The following is a 21,611-nucleotide window of genomic DNA, read 5'->3' on the forward strand; positions in this document are numbered from 1 at the left end:
CAGCACTGCTTGGACCATTGGTAGCCCTTGGGGCTGATGTGTTGTTTTATGAAGTCCTGTGCTTATGATTTACTTGATCTACTAGTCTCTTACTTCAGATTGATTTTGACATCAGGATGTATGCCTCTCCTTTTCTTACAATTACCTGTGTTTCTAGTTGATTTCTCTCTGAGTAGGTCCAACGTGACTCCTCCATTCAGCCATGTTGAATTCTAGCAAGTACTTCTTAGCAATACTTTATTTATGTGTGCTGTCACTAGGCTTTGCACAATGATTACAGAAAATGCTCAGGGAATGTTGACTTTAATTAATATTAAATGTTATGATAAATAAATGAAGTGCTTTTTGTCATTTGCCTGGAACAGTGCCAGTAATATTTCTCTTTTTTTCTTTAGTGTACTCCTATCTCATTCTTCCAACTCTGCATTCTTTCCATGAGAAAAGAATACTGATTTTATTTCTTTCTATTTCACATATTGCTTTAGGGTACTAACAGTTGCTGTTTTGCACTTGTCATCTGTTTACTTATTTTAGGTCACTGGCCCTATTCATACCAGAGATACCCCTGAGCCAACAGACAGAAGTAATATTGCATCTCCATCACTTCTGGATGCCAGCCCTATGGAGAACCCAGAACTGTTTAATGACATCAAGATTGAGCCCCCAGAAGAACTTCTGGATAATGACTTCAACCTGCCCCAGGTGGAACCAGTCGACCTCTCCTTTCACAAGCCTAAGGCTCCTCTCCAGCCTGCTAGCATGCTTCAACCTCCCATACGTCCTCCCAAACCACAGTCTTTTCCCCAGGCCCCTGTAGTGTCCACTTCAACATCTGACATGATCACTCCAACTAACATTCCTACTGTTCTTGCTCCAAACTCTATTCTGCCCTCCTCTCAGGGTACTGGTGGCCAACAGTTCTTACATGTGATACACACTATCCCCTCAGTCAGTCTCCCAAATAAGATAGGTGGACTGAAGGCCATCCCAGTAGTGGTGCAGTCTCTACCCATGGTGTATGCCAGTTTACCTGCAGATGGGAGCCCTGCAGCCATTACAGTTCCACTTATTGGAGGAGATGGCAAAAATGCTGGATCAGGTGAGCATCAATATTTCCTTTTTCTTGGACCGTACTCATCATTCTAATGCATTTTTGAGTAATCTTACCTCTTGTCTCTTTTCACTTCCCTCCAATTATTCTTCACACTGTTTTGAAAGTAATCTTTTACATTGATTTTATCCAGGCTCATTAATACATAAAAATGCACAATGAGTCTCTTGCTTAGATCATACTTCTAAGAAAGGCACACATATCCATGAGTGATATATTTTACATTTTTCTAGAAGCTTTATACTCTTTGATATTCAATAATGTAAAGCATTATGTATTTAAAATATGATTTTTACATAAAGATGCAAAATTTACATAACTTTAAGATAAATCACAAACTGAAAATAGCTTAAATTTACTAAGGAACCCACCTGGGGATTTTCTTTTGTTTATTTTTTATTAGTAAATATTTGTGACATGTAATAATTACAATCATATTGTGGAATTGGTACATATACATATTGCATCCTAATCATATTGAATTTCCTTTTTTCTTCTCCTCTCTCTCAGCTCTACTCTCCTAGATCTCATCTCCACAAAGTCTACTTCCCTCTTTCTAATCATCTATCTTATTTTGCACTTTAAATTATTTATATTTTTGGTTTCTGGCATAAGATAAACTATGCAGTATTTAACCTTCTGTGTCTGATTTATTTTAATTAGGACTATGGTCTGTTATGGTTTAGATCTAGAATGTCCTCTCAAAGACTGATGTGTTCAGAGGTGGGGCTTTTGGAGAGTGATTGGATCATGGTGCCACTATAGCTGACTATAGCTTTTAGGTGGTAGGGCTTGGTTGGAAGAGGCAGGCCACTGGAGGTGTAACCTGGAAGGGTACATTTCCCTCCATGGCTCCTTTCCTCTTTCTTGAATTTTTGGCTGTCATGGGGTGAGCAGCTGTCCCATACCCAGGCCCTTTTTGCCATGTTGTTTCTGACTTGGACACAGCTGACCATGGAATGAGAATGTGAGCAAAAATAATCCTCTCCACCTTTAAGTTGTGAGTATTGTGTACTGTGTTTCAACAATGAGAAAAGTGATTAAGACAGAGTTTAGTGCCAGAGTGGAGTCATTGGTTTAACTATACATGACCATGTGGTTTAGAAGCCTTGGAAAGGGTTTGTGGGAGAAGTTTAGAAAGGTTTGGAAATGCCTGCTAGAGAAGCTGTAGAATGTTATAAGCCAAGGAAGTATTGGTCAGAGTTCTAAAATCCAGAATGCTGACAGAAATATAGTAATGGCCAGGCTCAAGAGCATGCAGTAACAAAAAACTGTTGTCTACATTTTGCCCATGTCCTGAGAATTTTCAGGAGACTGAGATTCAGAGTGGTTGACTAATTAATCTGGGTTAGGAAATTGCAAGGCACCCCAAAGTTCAGACTGTAGCTTAGTTACTGCTGATAACTTTAGTGAGATATACCTTGAGAATAAGGAGCAAAAGACAGGACCAATGGATGTACAGAATTTCTAGTTTTTTAAGGAAATACATACATAAAAAATTGGGGCCACAGAGTTAACTAAAAAATTAACACTAAATAGAAGTCAAGTACTTTTAATCAAGACAATATAGGAAAGGTGGATTAAGAGTATCTCAGGACTCAAGAAGACTGCTCTCTTTGCAGGTTCAAAGGTGAAAAAGTGAGCTACTTTGCTTCAAGAAGGGAGTCCTAGGGAGCTCAGTTCATTTGGGTCCAATTAGGAAAGAGTTTCCTGGAGATCAGCCATTGAGGTACTCAAATGCCTCTGCAGCCATGATCTAATGGGGCCTAGATACAGCTCAAGCTGGTAGCATACCTTGACATTGTCCACATGGGCCTGGATTTATGTGCTTGTACAATGCAAGAGTTGTGGGACAGAGATGCTTTCGCCCAGATTTCAGAAGAAGCCCTGGGCGTCTAAGCAGTGTGCCTCTGAGAGGCAATACATGAAGTGGTAAGAATAAAGTCAAAAGTGCAGTGGAGATTCCAGGAAGTTGGAGATGCCAGAAACATGGAGTGTTGCTGAGGAAAGCATCAGACCGGTTGTAAGCAAAAACATGAGGCCTGCACTCTGCAATGTCTAGGGGCAGGACTGCACAAGCCCTTTGGAGCTTATATCTTGCTACTATGCGCACTGCATACTGGATATCAAAATACAAGATGTAATGCCTGCCCTGCTGGTTTTTGGTCTTGCTTTAATGCCATTTCTTTCTATCCCCTTATATATTCATTTTGGATTGGGAATGTTTACACTGTGCCATTTTATGTTGGAAATGTTTAACTCTCCTTTTGATTATTATAGGGGTTTACAGCTAAGAGTTTGAATTGAATGCAAGAGGAAGCTTAGATCCAATACTGAATCTATTAAAAGTTGGTGACTCTTAGAGATGAATGAGGTGCATTTTGAATAAAGAGATGGGAATGAGTCTTTTTCGGTCCAGGGATGATGAACTGTTATGGTTTAGGCCTAAAATGTCCCCCAAAAGACTCAAGTGTTCAGGGGTGAAGCTTTTGGAAGGTGATAGAATCATGGGGGCCCTTATCACTGACTAGAAGGTGTGGCTTGGTTAGAAGAACAGGTCACTGAGGATGTGACCTGTAAAAGTATATCTTCCACCCTGGCTCCTTCCTTCTCTCTCTGCTTCCTGGATGACAGGAAGAGCAGCTGTCCTCTGCTCAGGCCTTTTCACCATGCATTTTCTGCCTTGGAGCCAGCCAAATATGGGCTGAAAATGTGAGCTAAAATAAACCTTTCCTACTTTAAGTAGTGGGTGTTGGGTGTTGTACCTCAGTGACAATAAAAGTGACTAAGCACAGTCTCAAGGTGCATCAGTTTTCCTACAAATGACTAAAATTTATCTTTTTAGTGGATAAGAAGTACTCCAGTGTGTATGTATACTACATTTTCTTTATCCTTTCATCTATGTATGGCCTTTATGCTGCTTCCAAGATTTAAATATTGTTGACTGTACATATATAAATATGCATATGTGTACGTTGCTATAATATATTATCAACTACTTCAAGAAAATATCAAAAGGAGGCATATCTGGTTCAAATGGAACTTCAACTTTTAGTTTTTTGAGGAATCTTCATGCTGATTTCCACATTGGTTATACCACTTTACATTCCAAACAACAATGTAAGATACCTTTTTGTCTACAACCTTGCCAAGGTTTGTTGTTTTTTGATTTGTTGATAATAGCCATTCTTTGTGCAGTAAGATGGAATCTCAGTGTTATTTTCATTTGCATTTCTCTAATGACCAAATATGTTTAACATTTTTTTCATATATTTATTGGCCATTTGTACTTCTTTCATTGAGAAGTGTCTATTCATTTCAATGGCCCATTTTTTCACTGGCTCCTGTATTTTGGGGAGTTTTTTTTAAGTTTTTAAAAAATATATTCTGGACATTAGTCCTCTGTTGAGATGTACCTGACAATTTCTTTCCCATTCTGTAGAATGTCTCTTCATGCTTTTGATTATTTTCTTTGCCATACAGAGGTTTTTGATATAATCCCATTTGAATATTTTTGTATTATTGCTTTTACAATTGAGGTTCTGTTCAGAAAGTTCATGTCTATGATTATATCTAAAAGAGTTTTATCTATTTTATCATCAAGTAGATTCAGCGTTTTAAATTTTAATATCTAGGGGGTTTTGTCCAGTTTGATTTGATGTTAGGACGGGGTGTGAAATATTGGTCTAGATTCATTCTTCTGAATGCAGATAATCCATAATCCCAGTACCATCTGTTAAAGAGGCTATCAGTTTTCCAGCACCTTTATTAAAGATTGTATGGCTAAATGAACCTGGGATTGTTTCTGCATCATCACTTCTATTCCACTGATCTATTGTCTGTTTTTGTGCCTGTATCATGTTGTTATTACTGTAAATTTATGGTGTAACTTTAAATCAGAGATTGTGATGTCCCCTGCTTTGACTGTCTTAGTTGGAATTACTTTGACTATTCTAGGTCTCTTCTGCTTCCATATAAATGTTAGGAATTTTTATAGTCCTGTGAATAATGTTGATGGTATTTATTTATTCAATCTATATATCATTTTTGGTAATATGACCATTTTGACAATATTGGTTCTCTGTATCCAAGAATAGGGAATAGCTTTCCTATTTTTAATATCTTTCAAAATTTTTATTTTTATATAATACAAGTAGATATTAATAAAGAAAATAAGACAAATCTTTTCCTACTTCTATGAAAAAAACCCAAAAAATTTCATAACAATATAATTATAAAACAGCAATAGTTAATATACTATGTATCATGACCTTAAAGAATGGCCAATAAATTACTCAGAGTGCAAATCATAGACAGAAGAATTCTCTTACAAAGAAGAAACAAACGAAAGTACAAAAAGTTTTTTTCAATGAACAAAAGGAACTAATATAAATAAAAAATTAGCATTTATCTCTAAAGATTTTTAAAATCTCTTTTTACAGAGAACCATAGTTTTGATTGCAGAGGCCTTTTATTTCCTGGGTTAGGATAATTACTAATAATTTAATTTTTTTGAACCTACTGTGAATGGGATTGTTTCTCTTGCTTTCTTAATGTGTTCATTGTTGTGTACAGAAATGCTATTGATTTTTTTGTATGGATTTTGTATCTTGCTACTTGCTGAATTTCTTTATTAATTCTGAAAGTCTTTTGGTAGGGTTATTTGGTTCTTCTATGTAACGGATCCTATCATCTGTGAATAATATAATTTAACTTCTTTCTTTCCTATACATATCTTTTTTATTTGATTCTCTTGCCTGATTGCTCTGGCTAATGCTTTGAGTACTATATTGAACAGGAGAGTTTAAAGAGTGGATACATATGTCTTGTTCTTGATTTTAGAAGAAATGCTTTCAGTTTTTTCCCAATTAGTATGATGTTGGCTGAGGTTTGTCCTAAATAGCTTTTATCAGTTTGAGGTATGTCCTTCTATATCTATTTTCATCTGGGTTTTTCTCAGGAAGAATATTGGATTTTGTCAAAGGCTTTTTTGTATCTGTTGAGAGGATCTTGTGATTTTTCTCCTTGCTTCTGTTGATGTGATGCATTACATTTATTTATTTATCTATGTTGAACCATTCTTACATCCCTCTGATAAGCCAACTTGGTCATGGTATGATTGTTTTAATAATTTGCTGCATTCTAATTTCAACTGTCTCATTGAGAATTTTTGGATCTCTGGTCCTTAGGGACAGTTTTCTTTTTCTTTTCTTTCTTATTTTTTTGTTACATGCTTGTTCACTTCTGGCATGAGAGTAATGCTAGCTTCCAGGGAAGATTTTGTTGGTCCTCCTTCCCTTCTGATTTCATTAGAGTGTTTGAGAAATATTGGTATTAGATCTTTCCTGAAGTTCTTGTAAAATTCTATATTGAATTCATAATTTCCTGGGCTTTTGTTAGCCAGTAAGGTTTTTATTACTGCCTCTATTTCATTGGCTGTTACTGGTCTATTTATAGATATTTTTATATATTTTGGTTCAATTTTAGTAATGCACATGTGTCAATAAATTTTTTCAGTTTTTTAAGGTTCTCCAATTTATTAGAATATATTTTTTCAAAACTGTTTCTTATAGTCCACTGGATTTTAGTAATGTCCATTGTGACTTCACCTTTTTATTTCTAATTGTATTGATACAGTTTCCTTCTTTTGGTAAGATTGGCTTTAAGTTTATCAATCTTGTTTATTCTTTCAAAGAACCAATTCATTTATTTATTGATCAATTGTATTTTTTAGTTTCAATTTCATTACTTTTTTTCTGATTTCTATATTTTTCTTTCCTTCTATTAAGTTTGAATTTGTATTCTTGTTTTTCTATCTTCTTGAGATGCCTCATTATGTATTTTATTTGGGATCGTTCTATTCTTTTAATGTCTGTGTTCACTGCTATAATCTTCCCTCTTAGAACTGCTTTTATTGTATTCTGTATATTTTGACATCTTGTACTTATGTTATCATTTGATTCTAGGAATTTTTTACATTCTTCCTGTATTTCTTCTATGATCCATTGATTATTCAATAATGTATTATTTAATCTCCCTGTGCTTCCATAGTTTCTGTGATTTCTTTGATTTTGATTTCATTATGCTATGATCCAATAGTATGCAGAAGGTTATTTCAGTTCTTTTGTATTTATTTAAGCATGTTTTATGGCATATTATATGTTGAACTTTGAAAAAAAATTAATGTGATAATGAGAAAAATGTGCATTCTACTGATGTTAGATGACACTTTGTAGATATCTGTTAAGTCTGTTTCTTCTACAGTGTGTTGACCTTTGATATTCCTTTGTTGAATTTTTTTGCCTGGTTGATCTGTCTGTGAGAATGGGGAATTGAACCTCCTATTGTGACTGTTTTGGGACTCATCTTTTCCTTCATGTCCAGGAGTTTTTGAAGGTGGGTATGCCATCATACATATACTTACAATTGTTGTCTCTTATTCTTGAATTGTTCCTTTTACCAGTATATACTGGCCATCTTTGTCTCTTCTGATCAGTTTCAGCTTTAAGTATGCTGTGTTTGAAAATAAGGTAGCTGTTCTTGTTGTGTGGCAGCTCTGGTTGTATGGAGTATTTTTTCCATCCTTTCACTTTTAGGCTATACAGTATATTTTGGAGAGGAATGAGGTATTTCACATGCAGACAACATATGGTTGGATTTTGTTTTTTGATCCAGTCTGCCTGTCTGTCATTCATTGAAGAGTTAAGACCATTGACATTAAGCATTATGATAGCAGGTTATTTACTAAATCTTGTCATTGCATTATTTTTCTACTACCCATTGCATTATTTTTTTTCCATTTTTTTTAGTTGCTCTTTCAGATGTCTACTTTCCCTTGTATTCCTTGGTCCTGATGACTTTCATCTCTGTGTAGTAATTCCTTAAATACTTTCTGCAGTGTTGATCTAGTGGTCATGAATTTCTTTAAGGGTTTCTTTGTCACAGAAGCTCTTTAGCTCTCCATGAAATTTGAAGGCTAATATTTATAGAATATAGAATTCTGCATTGATAATTATTTTCCTTTAGTGATTGAAATATTTTGTTTCAGTCTTCCCTGAACTTAAAGATTTGTGCTGAAAAATCCATTGTTACTCTGATGGGCTTACTTTGATAGGTTACTTGCTGTTTATGTCTTACATCTCTTAGCAATCATTTCTCATGTTGAATGTTTTGAATTTTGATTATGATGTGTGTGGAGAGGTTCATTTCTAGTCATGGCTATTTGAAGTAAAAATAGGGAATGTTTCACAAATTTGCATGTCATCTTTGTACAAGGGACATGCTAATTTCTGTATCATTCCAGTTTTAGTATATGTGCTGCTGAAGTATGCCCCTCCTTGGATTTTCCAGGAGAATGTGTTTATTCTTTTATTCCATTAGGAATGTTATGGCGAAAAATTGGAGAACAACATTTCTATCCCTACCATACTTAATCAACCTTAGCTCTTGTCTTGCCCAACACTTTTATCTCTTCCTTTCAAACCAATCTCTTTGATAAATCTCTATGCCATCTTTCTTATGTTCTTCCTCATGTGACATTTACCTCTTCTGTTTTAAATTGTTTACTTGCCTGTATTACAAATATGTGGACATTATTTCAAACCAAATTATAAATAGCTAAAGAATAAAACTTCATTTTCTGTGGGTGACTTCTTAGAAAGCCTAACGTGATGTTGCATGGTAGTTGTTTCTCAACAAATAATGTGATGTACAAACATTTAGAAAATTTTTCCAAGAGAATATTCATTAACTTTAATATTCCATTCCATTTAATTTTTAAAGTAATTTCAGAATGGTGTAAAATAAGTCTGCCTTCCATTGAATCACCCAGCAACCAAGTTCTCCTTCCAAAAAGATATCTGTTTAATTTGCAATCAAGGATGACAAAAGAAAGTTATAAGGGCTGTGAAGTGGTTCAATAATTTTTTTTCACTACATCTGTAGTTTTGTAGTCAGTTTTGTGTGCTGTACCTTAGGAAAGACATTGAGAAATTGGAGTATAATCAAGGAAAGGATGAGAGGATTCAAACCTATGTCAAATGAGGAGCTGAGAATGTTTTTTCATGCATTTAAAAAGCCAAAGGGGGGCCAGGGATTTAGCTCAGTGGTTCCACTGCCTGCCTCGCAAGCACAAGGACCTGAGTTCAATCCTTGGAACGCCCCCCGCCCCCCCAAAAAAAGCCAAAGGGAAGATATGTAGGTGGAAATGACTAGGAACCATATTTCAGCTCATTATATTATGGAATATTGTAAGAGTCCTGTGCCTTTAAAATTCAAAGCCTGGTGATCACTAATTGTAGCCAGGGACATAGTTCAGCAGTGCCATGCCTGCCTGTCAAGCTCAAGGTCCTGAGTTTGATTCCAGATACTGAAAAAAAAAAAAGGAAAAAAATCCTTAGTATCTATTACTAATTGTAAGAAGCTGAAAAAGAACACCAAAAGTTTCAAAATGCAGAGAATCTACAGTGGTCTATTGAATAAAAATGTTATAAAATAGTACTTAATTGTGGTAATGATAAGTATTTGGATTCATAATCTTGTTTTAGAGATGATATCAAGTCCCATATCAGAAAAGAAAGCCAAACAAATGGGAAAGAAACCAAAAGTGGAAATTCCTTGTGTGACAGTTTGCTGAGATAAAGGTAGTGGGAACATGGAAGGATGGTTTGAAGGAACTCTTTATCTCTGCCTCCACCCACCCATAATATCCATCATTCCACCACAGTCCCTCTGAATAAGCAAAATAAACTTTAAATATATTCATTAGAGCTTCAAGTTAAAAACATTAACTCAGTAGTCTCCAAAATGAAATGCTTACTCCTTAGTAGGAGAGACACAAAGAATTGGACTGCAAGAACAGAGTATCAAAAGTTAATGCTTTACCTTTCACATGCCACTTTTCTTTTCCTATTAAGTTTATTGGTACATTTTAGGTTTAAAATACAGTTACATTCATTTTTGGGATCTTGTACCTTTACATGAGTATCTTGGTCCTTTTTTTTTTTTTTTAGTTCTTTATTGGTACATTTTAGGTATATAATTCTTTTACATTTATCATTGGGTGTTTGTAACTGTACATGATGGATCTTGGTTCTTATTTTTTTCCCCATTACCTGTGCAACATTAACCCCCTCCTCCCTTCCCTATTTACATAGATTTCATTTTCATTTTTTTCTGTTCTCATAGGTTTTCCTTTCCCTCTTTTCCTTTCCCCTTCCCCTCCCTTCACTCCTTCGTCTTTGGACCTTTCTTCCTATTTCAAATTATCAATTATTCATTTTAATCATTTTAGCCCTTTTTACACTATCAGTTTCTCACACTACAGAAACTATTTGGTATTTACACGTGTGTCTTATTTATTTCATTTAAGAGTATGGCCTTGATATGCATCCATTTAGCTATAAATTACTTTTTCGTTGTTTATGGCTAACTACTTAGCTCCATTTTATAAAAAAACCCACATTTTCTTTATCCAGTTTCCAGTTGATGGGCACTTGGGCTGCTTTCACACTTTAGCTATTACAAACTGTGTTGCTATGACCATGGGTGCACATATATCTCTGTGGTATGATTCTTTTAATTCTTTTGGGAAGATACCCAGCAGGGGAATAGCTGGGTCAAATGGGACCTCTAGTCCTAGTCCTCTGAGGTATCTCCATGCTGACTTCCACAGTGGTTCCACCAGTCTGCACTCCCACCAACAATGGAGAAGGATTCCTTTCTCCCCACAACCCCGCCAGCATTAGTTATTGGTTGATTTCTTGATAGCAGCCATTCTTTCTGGGGTGAAGTGGAATCTCAGTGTTGTTGTCGTCTGCATCTCTCAAATGACGAGTGATGTTGAACATTTTTTCATATATTTGTTTGCTGCTTTTACTTCTTTGTCTGAGAAATGTTTGTTCATTTCAGATCCCCATGTTTGAACTGGGTATTTGAATTTGGGGGTCTGATTTTTTTCAATTCTTTATATATTCTAGATAGTAGTCCTTTGTCTGAGGCACAGCTGCTAAAATTTTTTTCCCATATTGTAGGTTGTCTGTTAGCTCTGTTGGTGGTTTCTTTTGCAGTGCAGAAGCTTTTTAATAAGATGAGATCCCAGTTGTTGATTTTTCTGCTAGTTCCCGTGCTGCTGAGGTTTTGTTCATGAAGTCTTTTCCTATGCCAATGTCTTCAAGAGTTCTATCTAACTTATCTTCCAGCAAGTTTAGTGTTTCTGTCTTAATATTTAGATCATTAACCACTTTGGTCCTAGTTTAGTGCATGGTGATAGGTATCAGTCTAGTTTCAATCTTTGGCAAGTTGAAATCCAGTTTTTCCAAAACCATTTATTAAATATGGTATCTTTCCTCCAGTGATGGTGGTTGGCTCCTTTGTCAAAGATGAGGTGGATGAGCATGTCTGGAGTTGTTTCTGCATCTTCTAATCTATTCCACTGATCGTCACATCTGTTCCTTTGCCAGTACCATGTTGATTTTACCACAGTAGCTTGTAGCATAGTTTCAAGTTGGGGATTGTGATATCCCCAGCAATGTCTCTGTTGCTTAGAATTGCTTTAGCTATTCTAGGTCTCTTCTGGTTCCAAATGAATTTTTGGATTGTTTTCTCTAGTTCTGTGAAGTATATTGTTGGAATTGCAATTGGCATTGCATTGAATCTATATAGTAGTTTTGGAAGTATGGCCATTTTCACTATACTGGTTCTTCCTACCCAGGAGCAAGGGATGTCTTTCCATTTTCATGTATCCTCTTCGATCTCTTTTTTTAGAGTGCTGTAGTTTTCAGTGTAGAGGTCTATTGCTTCCTTTGTTAGATTTATTCCTAAATATTTCATTTTTTTGGATGCTATTATAAACGGAATTGTTTGCCTAATTTCTCTCTCAGTGAGTCTGTTATTTGTGTACAAGAAGCCTATTGTTTTTTGAGCGTTGACCTTGCATCCAGCTACTCTACTGAATCTGTCAATTAAATCTAGAAGTCTTTTGGCAGAGTTTTTTGGGTCTTCTATGTAAAGTATCATATCATCAGCTAATAATGACAGTTTAACTTCTTTTCCTATCTTTATTCCTTTTATTTCTTTCTCTGTTCTAATTGCTATGGCTAATGTTTCCAGAACTACACTAAACAGTGTAGTGAGCATCCTTGTCTTGTTCCTGATTTTAGCGTGAAGGATTTCAGTTTTTGAGCATTTAGTATGATGTTGGCTGTTGGTTTTTCATAGATAGCCTTAGGTTAAGATGAAGACCTTCTACTCCAATTTTCTGTAGGGTTTTTGTCATGAATGGGTGGTGGATTTTGCCAAATTCTTTTTCTGCATCTATTAAGATGATCATATGTTTTTTGCCCTTGACTCTGTTAATATGGTGTATTACATTTATTGATTTACGAATGTTGAACCATCCTTGCATCCCTGGGATAAATCCGACTTGGTCAGTGTGTATGATCTTCTGGATGACCCTCTGTATTCTGTTTCCTAGTATCTTGTTGAGGATTTTTGCATCTATGTTCATTAGGGAGATTGTCCTGTAGTTCTCTTTTTGGGTTGGGTCTTTTCCTGGTTTTGGAATGAAAGTAACACTTGCTTCCAGGAATGAATTTGGAAGTATTGCTTCCCTTTCAATTTCCTTGATGAGTTTAAAGAGTAATGGCATTAGTTCTTCTTTAAATGTCATGTAAAATTCAGCAGTGAAGCCATCTGAATCTGGGCTTTTCTTTGTTGGTAAATATTTTATTATATTTTCAATTTCACTCATTGTAATTGGGGTGTTTAGAATTTCTATATCTTCTTCATTTAACTTTGGCAATTCGTATGTATCTAGGAATCTGTCCATTTCTTCTGTGTTTTCCATTTTATTGGAGTAGAGGTTCTCAAAATAGGTATTGATGCTCTGGATTTCTGTTGGATCTGTTGTGACTTCACCTTTTTCATTCTTAATTGCATGTATTTGTGCCTTTTCTTTCCTTTTTTTGATAAGGTTGGCTAATGGTTTATCAATTTTATTTATTCTTTCAAAAAAACACCTCTTTGATTCATTGATTTTTTGTATTGTTCTGTTAGTTGCCATTGCATTGATTTCTGCCCTGATCTTTATAATTTCCTCTCTTGTATGAGTTTTGGATTCATTATGCTCTTCTTTTTCTAGGAGCTTGAGGTTCTGCATTAGGTTATTTATCTGAGTTTTCTCTGTTTTCCTAATATGGGCATTCACTGCTATGAATTTCCCATGCTTTCATTGTGTCCCATAGATTCCTGTATGTTGTACTGGCATTTTCATTTACTTGTAGAAACTGTTTAATTTCTTCTTTAATTACTTCTGTGACCCATTGGTTGTTCAAGAGGGTGTTATTCAGTTTCCATGTGTTTGTTGGGATGTTGTGGTTTCTTATGTTATTGATCTCCAATTTTATTGCACTGTGGTCTGATAATATACAGGGGGTAACTTCAATTCTTTTACATTTACTTAGACATGTCCTATGAGCTAGCATGTGGTCTATTCTGGAGAATGATGCATGTGCAGCCAAAAAGAATGTGTTTTCCGGTTTTGTGGGGCGGAACACACTATAAACATCTATTAAGTAAATTTGTTCAATAGCTTGGTTCAGTTCTAAAATTTCCTTGTTAACTTTTTGTCTAGATGATCTGTCTATTTGTGATAGTGGGGTATTGAAGTTCATCACTACAATTGTGTTAGTGCTTATTTGGTTTTTCATGTCTATTAATATTTGTTTTGTATAGTTGGGGGCATTCATATTTGGTGCATATATATTTAGGATTGTCATCTCTTCCTCTTGGATTGTTCCCTTCACAAGGATGTAGTGACCATCTTTGTCTCTCTTAATTGGCTTTGGTTTGAAATCTACTCTGTCTGCAAATAAGATTGCTACCTCTGCTTTCTTCTGGGTTCCTGTGGTGTGGAGAGCTGTTTTTCATCCTTTTACTTTCAGTCTATGAGTTTATTTTTGAGTTAGGTGTGTTTCTTGTATACAGCATATTGTTGCATTTTCCTTTTTAATCCATTCTGTCAGTCTATTTCTTTTGATTGGTAAATTGAGGCTATTAACATTGATGGTTATAATTGATAGATACTGATTTATCCTTGTCATGATGTTATACTTTTGTTGGCTCTGTTATTTCTTATTTTTTCCCCCTTTCCCTTTAGTGTCTTACCTTGCCTGGTGGCTTCCTTCTGTTGGGCCTCATGGAGTTGTGACCTTCACTGCTTTTTTCTAGGATATTGTTTAGTATTGCTTGTAGTGCTGGTTTGGTGCTCATGAAATTTCTCAGGTGTTCTTTGTCATGGAAGTATCTAATTTCCCCATGGATTTTGAAAGATAATTTTGCCGGATACAACAGTCTAGGTTGGAAGTTATTTTCTTTTAGGGCTTGAAATACTTCACTCCAGGCTCTCCTCAATTTGAGGGTTTTTGTTGAGAAGTCTGCCGTGATTCTGATGGGCTTTCCTTTGCAGGTGATTTGTTTCTTTTCTCTAACTGCTTGTAGGATTTTGTTTTTCTGTTGGGTTTCTAGGATCTTGACTATTATATGTCTAGATGTAGATGTTTTTTGATCATGGCTAGTTGGAGTTCTATATGCCTCACTTATCTGTATGTCCAATTCTCTACCTTGTCTGGGAAGTTTTCCTCTATTACTTCTGTGAACAGATATTTTATGTCAATTGTGCTTTCTCCTGTTTTTTCATGGACTCCTATCAATCTTATGTTATTCTTCTTTGCATTGTCTAGCAGTTCTTGGATTGATTTCTTGTGGTCCCATACTTTTTTTATGAAATCTCTATTTTCATGGTCTCTAACCTCGATCCTGTCTCCTATATCTGATATTCTATCTTCAGATTCTCTTAATCTGCTGTGGATACTTTCAATGGAGTTTTTGATCTCCTGAATATCTCTTTGAATCTGTTTCATGGATTCCATTTCTTTCTTATGCTGGGTATTCATGGCTTCCAGCATGTTTCTGAGCTCATCTATTTTTTTATCTGTTTCTGTTCTAGATCCTCTAATCATGTCTTTCACTCTGTTCACCATCTCTGTAGATATCTGGGAGATTATTTCTGCTTTGAATTTTTCTAGAGCCTCATTCATCTGTTTTACTTCCTGTGCTATCAGTTCAGGGTATCTAGGTATTTGGTTATGGGACTTTTCCATATCATTTCCCCCAGGATTTACCCTTGGTTGGGTGGAAGTCTGAGTTTGTGCCTTGCTTCAATGTCTTCTCATTTTTGTTTTTGATACTGTCCTTGGTTTAACTCCGGGGATGATAGTTTTAAATTACTTATTGTAGGCATCTTTGTTGCTTGTATTTAGAACCCTTATGGAATGATTGCTTCTCAGAGGTGTCTTCCAGATATAGCTGGTCTTTAAGTTTTGAGTCTCTAATGACTCTAAGGCTATCTCATTCTCCTTATACTAGGAAGGTTCATTGACTAGATCAATAACAACACCTTAGCACAAGTGATACAATCAGCAACAGCATTGCATCAAGTACATCTTAGAAAATGACATTTTGTGGTAGTTATTAATCTATCACCTTTAGCTGTGTGAATTAAATCAAGATTGAGGACCAATCCAACGTATAGTGAAGAAACTCTTCAATATAGCAACTTTATCCTTTGGGGTGGGGAGTTAAAAGGGTCTCTGGAAGGAGGGACAGATGGGAAGAAGAATAGGGGAAGGTTAACAGTGTGGCCAGAGGACACAGGTGAGAAGGAAAAAGAGAATACTAGGAAAATAAAGAACTCCGAATGAGGACCAAAACAGGGACAAAAAGGGAAGATGAACAATGTGAGAGAGCAAGAGAGTCAGTGTAAGAGAAAGAGAAAGGAAAGAGAAAAGAAAGAAGAAAAGAAAAGAAAAAAAATGAGAGAAAAACAAATATTTGCAAAGAGTAGGAAAAAAATTAAAGATAAGAGGAGAAAAAAGAAAAGAGAAAAAAAACTAATAATACTAATTTTGGGAATCAAAAATAAGCATGAAGGTGAAGGGCCTCTTTCAGGGTATGTCTCTGCTGTCCCAATAGACAGTGTGGGTAGCAGTGTGCAGATATAAGTCAATGAGTCTCAGCAAGCCAGTCGCAGACCTGTGAGATTCAGGCAGATTTCTGGCTGCAAGTCCCAAGTTGAGCTTCCTGTTCTCCTGTAGGGTTGAACTCTGCAGAGTTGTATTGCAGGTTCCAGCTGCTCTTCCCCTGAAGATAGTCCTGGTCCTGATAGGAGGTGAAGATGACTCCAACTTCCCCAGTACAGTGGTCTGGTGGTCCAGTGTCCTCTGCATCTTTGCAGTGTGGAACCAGGTGGCTGTACAGAGAAGAGGCCAGAGCAGCAGGGGACGGGCTCATTCAGCGTGTTCCACAGACTCGCAACCTTTCCTTGGTTCTTATTTTTTTCCCCTTCCCCTGCCCTCCCTTCAACCGCTCCACCCTTCCCTATTTGCAAAGACTTTGTTTCCATTTTTCTCTTTTCTCATATTTTTTCTTTTCCCTTCTTTCCTTTCTCCTATCCCTCCCACTTCCTCTTCTCCTTTAGACCTTTTCTTCCTATTACACAATATCAATTATACATTTTTAAAATTACAATATCAAGATGTAGAAGATATTACCACAGATTTTACAGAATTTAAAAGGATATAGAAAGCATATTACAAAAATCTTTTTTGAAACAAATTTGACAACTTCTAAGAAGTACCTTGGAAGACACATTAATGAAACTGACTCTGGAGAAAATATAAAATTTGAATAGCACCTATTAAAGAAAGTACATTCCTAGCTTGAAAACCTTCCTATATGACAACAACAGGCTCACATACATTTTAACTGATAAATTATATCAAACAATTAAAGCAGAAAAAAGAAGGAACACTTCTCCCCTCCTTTTAGGAACTCAACATTGTGCTAATCCTAAAACTGGATAAAGATAATAGAAGAAAAAAGTATGAACATAGATAAAAATTTGTTTAACAAAACAAACTCTTAGAAGTCAAATCTGGCAGGATGTAGAAAGTGGCTTTATTATAGGGATGGCAGTGTTGGTTCAGCTTGGAAGATCCACCCCCCAAAATCATCATTTTAACAGAGGAAAGGAAAAAGCCATATGATCCTGTCACTAGTTGGAGAAGAAGTATTGGACTAAATTCTATAGCTGTTCATGGTAAAAGCTATCAGGAGAGTAGAAATAGAACAGAACCTTCTCAACAGATAAGCCATGCACTCCATACTTCCAGCAAAAACGCCTTATATGGATGGAGAAGATACAATGCTTTCTCCCTAAGGTGGGGAACATGGGCAGATATGCCTACTCTTCATCTGTCTATTAAACTTTGAAACAAAGGCCCACACCAAAATAGTCTGGCAATAAAATGACACCATTAAGATAAGATTGCCAAGGTAGAAGTAAAATCTTTATATGTAGATGAAATGATCATCTACACAGAAAATACTAAGAAATCTCTAGGAGCTCCTAGAACTTGTATTTGAATTTAGTAGGATTAGAAAACACAAAGTATATATAAAAATTCAGGTCTATGTATACTTGCTATAAATGAAGAATTGGATATTGAAATTTAAAAGTTATGTAGGAGTAAAAAGAACCTAGAAAAGTAAAAAGAAAAAAAAGTGTTGGAAGACATTTATTACCTTATTTTAAGACTTCCTATAAAGCCACAGTAATCAAGGCAGTGTTGACATAAGGAAAGACATATAGATCATTGGAATAAAACAGAGAATCTAGAAATAGAACCACACATGTATGGTCTACTGAGTTTCAAAAGATTATTTAACATTAACATTTTATACAACATAAACTCAACTCAAGTACAGAGGAAAAGATAATCTTTTCAGCAAATGGTACTAGAATACCTGTTATCTGTAAGTAAAAAATTAACCTCAATGCTTTATTTCCATACTTAAAAATAACTTGAAAGGATCTATGAACCTAAAAATGAAAGCCTAAAACTATAAAACTTTAAGAAGAAATAATATGGGAAAAAGTTCATGATTTTAGGGTAGGTAAGAATTTCCAAGGATACAAAAATCATGATGTATAAAAGAAAAAAATTGATAAATGAGATTGCATCAAAATTTAGAACTATAAATGACATTGTTAAGAAAATGAAAAGTAGTCCTTTAACAGACCATATTTATAATATATATAACCTATGACCAGAATATATAAAGAACACTTACAGCTCATTAAGAGACAACCCAACTAAAAAGTAGATGCACGAAGATGATAAATAGCCAGTACAGCACAAGGAAAGGTGCAAAACAGTAGAATGAGAAAAATACTAATCAGTACAAGAACAAGATCGTATTATACACTCATTAGGGAGATGAAGTTAAAAGTTTCAAAAGAACAAATGTCAGCTTAGGTGTGAACCAGTTAGAACTTTCTCATACTTCTAATGTGAATGTAAAATGATAAAACCATTTTAGAAAACAATATAGAAATTTCTTGTACTACTGTTAAGAACCAACAGTTCTGTTCTTAAGTTTCTACCTGAGAGGAATGAAAACACATGTTCACAGTAGATTTGTACATACAAGTTGACTATCCCTTATCTGAAATTCTTAGGACCAGAGTGTTTCAGATTTTCATTTGAAATCCACTTGATCTGCAAAGAGGATAGGTACTTCTGGGTTTTTTGGGGGGCGGGGGAGGGGGGTTCCTGTCACATGGAGTATTGTTTTCCACCCTTTAACTTTCTATCTATGAGTTTCTTTTTGCATTAAATGTTTTTCTTGTATGCAGCATATTGTTGGATCTTGCTTCTTGATCCATTTTGCCAGTCTATTTCTTTGGTAAATTGAGACCATTAACATTGATGGTTATAACTTATACATATTGATTTATCATTGTCATGACATTTTCTTTTTGTTGGATTCTCCCCCTTTGAGTTTAATTTCTTGTCACACCAGATGGATTTATTCTGCCAGGCTTCTTGGGATTGTGGTCCACATTGTCTTTTCCTAGGATATTGCCTAAAATTTTGGGGGGTGCTGGTTTGGTATTCATGAAGTTCCTAAGGTGTTCTTTGTCATGAAAGTATGTTGTTTCTCCATCAATTTTCAAAGATAATTTTGCAGGGTACATCAATCTGGTTTGGAGGCTGTTTACCTTTAGGGCTTGAAATACATCACTCCAAGCTCTTCTTGCCTTGAGGGTTTGCATTGAGAAGTCTGCTGTGATTCTGATGGGCTTTCCTTCTAACTGCTTGCAGAATTTTGTTCTTCTGTTGGGTTTCTGGAATCTTAACTATTATATACCTATGTGTAGATTTTTTTTTTTAATCGTGGCTACTTGGAGTCCTATATGCCTCACTTATCTGTATATTAAGTTCTTTTCCCCCACTGGGGAAGCTTTCTGCCATCACTTCTGTGAACAGTTTTTTTTATGTCATCAGCACTCTCTCCTGTTTCTTTATTGTCTCCGATCAGTCTTATGTTATTCTTCTTTGCATCGTCTAGCAGCTGCTGGATTGATTTCTCATGGTCCCTTACAATTTCAAAGAGACTTTTCTTTTCCTGGTCACTAATAGCAATCTTATCTTCTATATCTGAAATTCTGTCCTCACATTGGTTCATTCTACTGCATAGACTTTCAATGGAGCTTTTATCTCCTGGAAATCTGTTTGTATCTGTTTTATGGATTCCATTTGTTTCCTATGTTGGGATTCCATCATGTTCCTCAGCTCCTCTATTTTTTTATCTGTGTCTTCTCTAGATTTATTAATCATGTCTTGCACTATGGGCACAATCTCTGCTGTTATCTGAGAAATTATTTCTGATTTCATTTTTTCCAGATCCTCTTTTGTTGCCAGTTCAGGGAGTCCAGGTGGTTGAATATCAGAGTGTCCCCATTTCCCTTTGGGGTTGTTTTAGGTGATCTGGACTCTGGTTTTGAAACTTGTTTATGTGTCTTCTCATTTTAATGGGGGGGATGGTGGTGGTGGTGGTGGTTGCTGCCGGCTCCCACACAGCTCACCTCCTCTGTGCTGGCGGTGGTGGTACAGCTGCCTGGAAGCCTCCTCATGTTCACTAGGAGTGGCTCACCTCCTCTGTGCTGGTGGGGGTCTCACATGCCACTTTTTGTTTTTTAAAATATACACAAATTTAAAATACTAGTACATTCATGTCACACAGAGACATTCACACATAATGAGATGTGTGCTTAATACCTTTTAATAAGTGACGCAACATCAAAGTATAGAGACATCTACGCTCACCAAATATTCCCACTCATCTTAACTTACCCTTTTCTTCCATATAGAAAATTTGAAGGTTTTACTGACTCTGCGAGTGTGCTCACCACCTGATTGAGTTTTGTTAAGATTTTAAAAACATAAAGATTGTGGTGCTGTGGATTGAACCCAGGACCTCTGCACATCAGGATAATTATTACAAAACATTTGAGGGCTTTTTCCAACATATCTGAATGGGAAGAGTGCTAACTGGGTGCTAGGTACATTTTTCCTCTCATTGCCTCATTTTAGCTTAGAAAGACAAAAACCAAAGGAAATGTTGTATTCTCTGGAATAATAGTAGAAAGTATTTTAGAACAGCCAGGTAACTATTGAGAGAGTTCAAAAAACATACATTTAACCCAACTTTTGGGGAGACCTTCTCCTGGCAGATGGAGATAGAGAAATGAATCATACCTAAATCATATCCCAGAAAAATTCACATACTGGTGGCACCAGAGCAATTATTCCTACCTTTCCTTCAAGGCATTTCTCTTCCTTGGTGCACTAAAATTTTTTTAAGTATTTTTTTTCATTCCACTTCTCCTATCTTTCCATTTTCTTTATTTCTGTATCTTGCTGTCACTTCTTAATGTAGGCTGAAATGGAAATCCAGGAAATGATTGTAGAGGCACATACATTCTGGCCCATACTGCTCCCTTTCTTTGTCCGTAGTGAAAGTTGACCCCACCTCCATGTCTCCACTGGAGATTCCAAGTGACAGTGAGGAAAGTTTAGTTGAGAGTGGATCCTCAGCCTTACAGAGTCTACAAGGACTACAGCAAGAGTGAGTACTTTTGTCTCAAGTCTGTGTGTGTGTGTGTGTGTGTGTGTGTGTGTGTATGTGTACATCTCTTTGCATGCATAGAGATGGGACTAATTATCAGCAACAAAAGGAAAAATTTAAAAATAAGAAAATGTAGATAAACTGTTTTCCTGTACAAGTTTGTGTGGACATATGTGCATATATGTACATATGGTTGAGTTATTTTCTAATTGTAGATCATCAACTTTATCCTTGAAAAATCTTCAAAGTCTTCATAAGTTACAGTTATCTAGTGTTTCTCCATGTAAATGCAAATGTAAATCTCCCTGTAAATGTAAAACAGACTTAACTTCCAATGTTGAAATTAAATGGAAGTATTTGGCTCATGTTTAGCAACCGTGTTGTATGAAACATGCATTTCTTTAACCACAAGCATAGCATTAATTGAAGTGTCATATTCACATTCTTCTGGAACACAATCACTTAGGGT

General features: G+C 35.8%; 1 protein-coding gene and 1 pseudogene across 6 annotated transcripts in view; one reads left to right on the forward strand and one right to left on the reverse strand.

Moving 5' to 3' along the window:
- Klf8 (KLF transcription factor 8) overlaps nucleotides 1-21,611 on the forward strand; it is a 376,029-nt gene that overhangs the window by 334,178 nt on the left and 20,240 nt on the right. For all 6 annotated transcript variants that reach the window (XR_015450112.1, XM_087208129.1, XM_004873566.3 and 3 more), the window contains 2 exons: nucleotides 535-1,099; nucleotides 21,031-21,142. Coding sequence is in view for 5 of the 6 variants with exons in the window: in XM_087208129.1 (XP_087064255.1) it covers nucleotides 535-1,099; nucleotides 21,031-21,142 (677 nt within the window). In the remaining variant the exon portion in view is untranslated. The remainder of the gene's footprint in view (nucleotides 1-534; nucleotides 1,100-21,030; nucleotides 21,143-21,611) is intronic.
- Nucleotides 8,341-8,440, reverse strand: LOC147828789 (U6 spliceosomal RNA; annotated as a pseudogene).

The sequence above is a fragment of the Heterocephalus glaber genome, unplaced genomic scaffold (assembly GCF_053883595.1).
Source record: "Heterocephalus glaber isolate CG9 unplaced genomic scaffold, H.glaber_assembly_v1.0 deba00000936, whole genome shotgun sequence".
In the NCBI taxonomy this organism is placed as follows: domain Eukaryota; kingdom Metazoa; phylum Chordata; class Mammalia; order Rodentia; family Bathyergidae; genus Heterocephalus; species Heterocephalus glaber.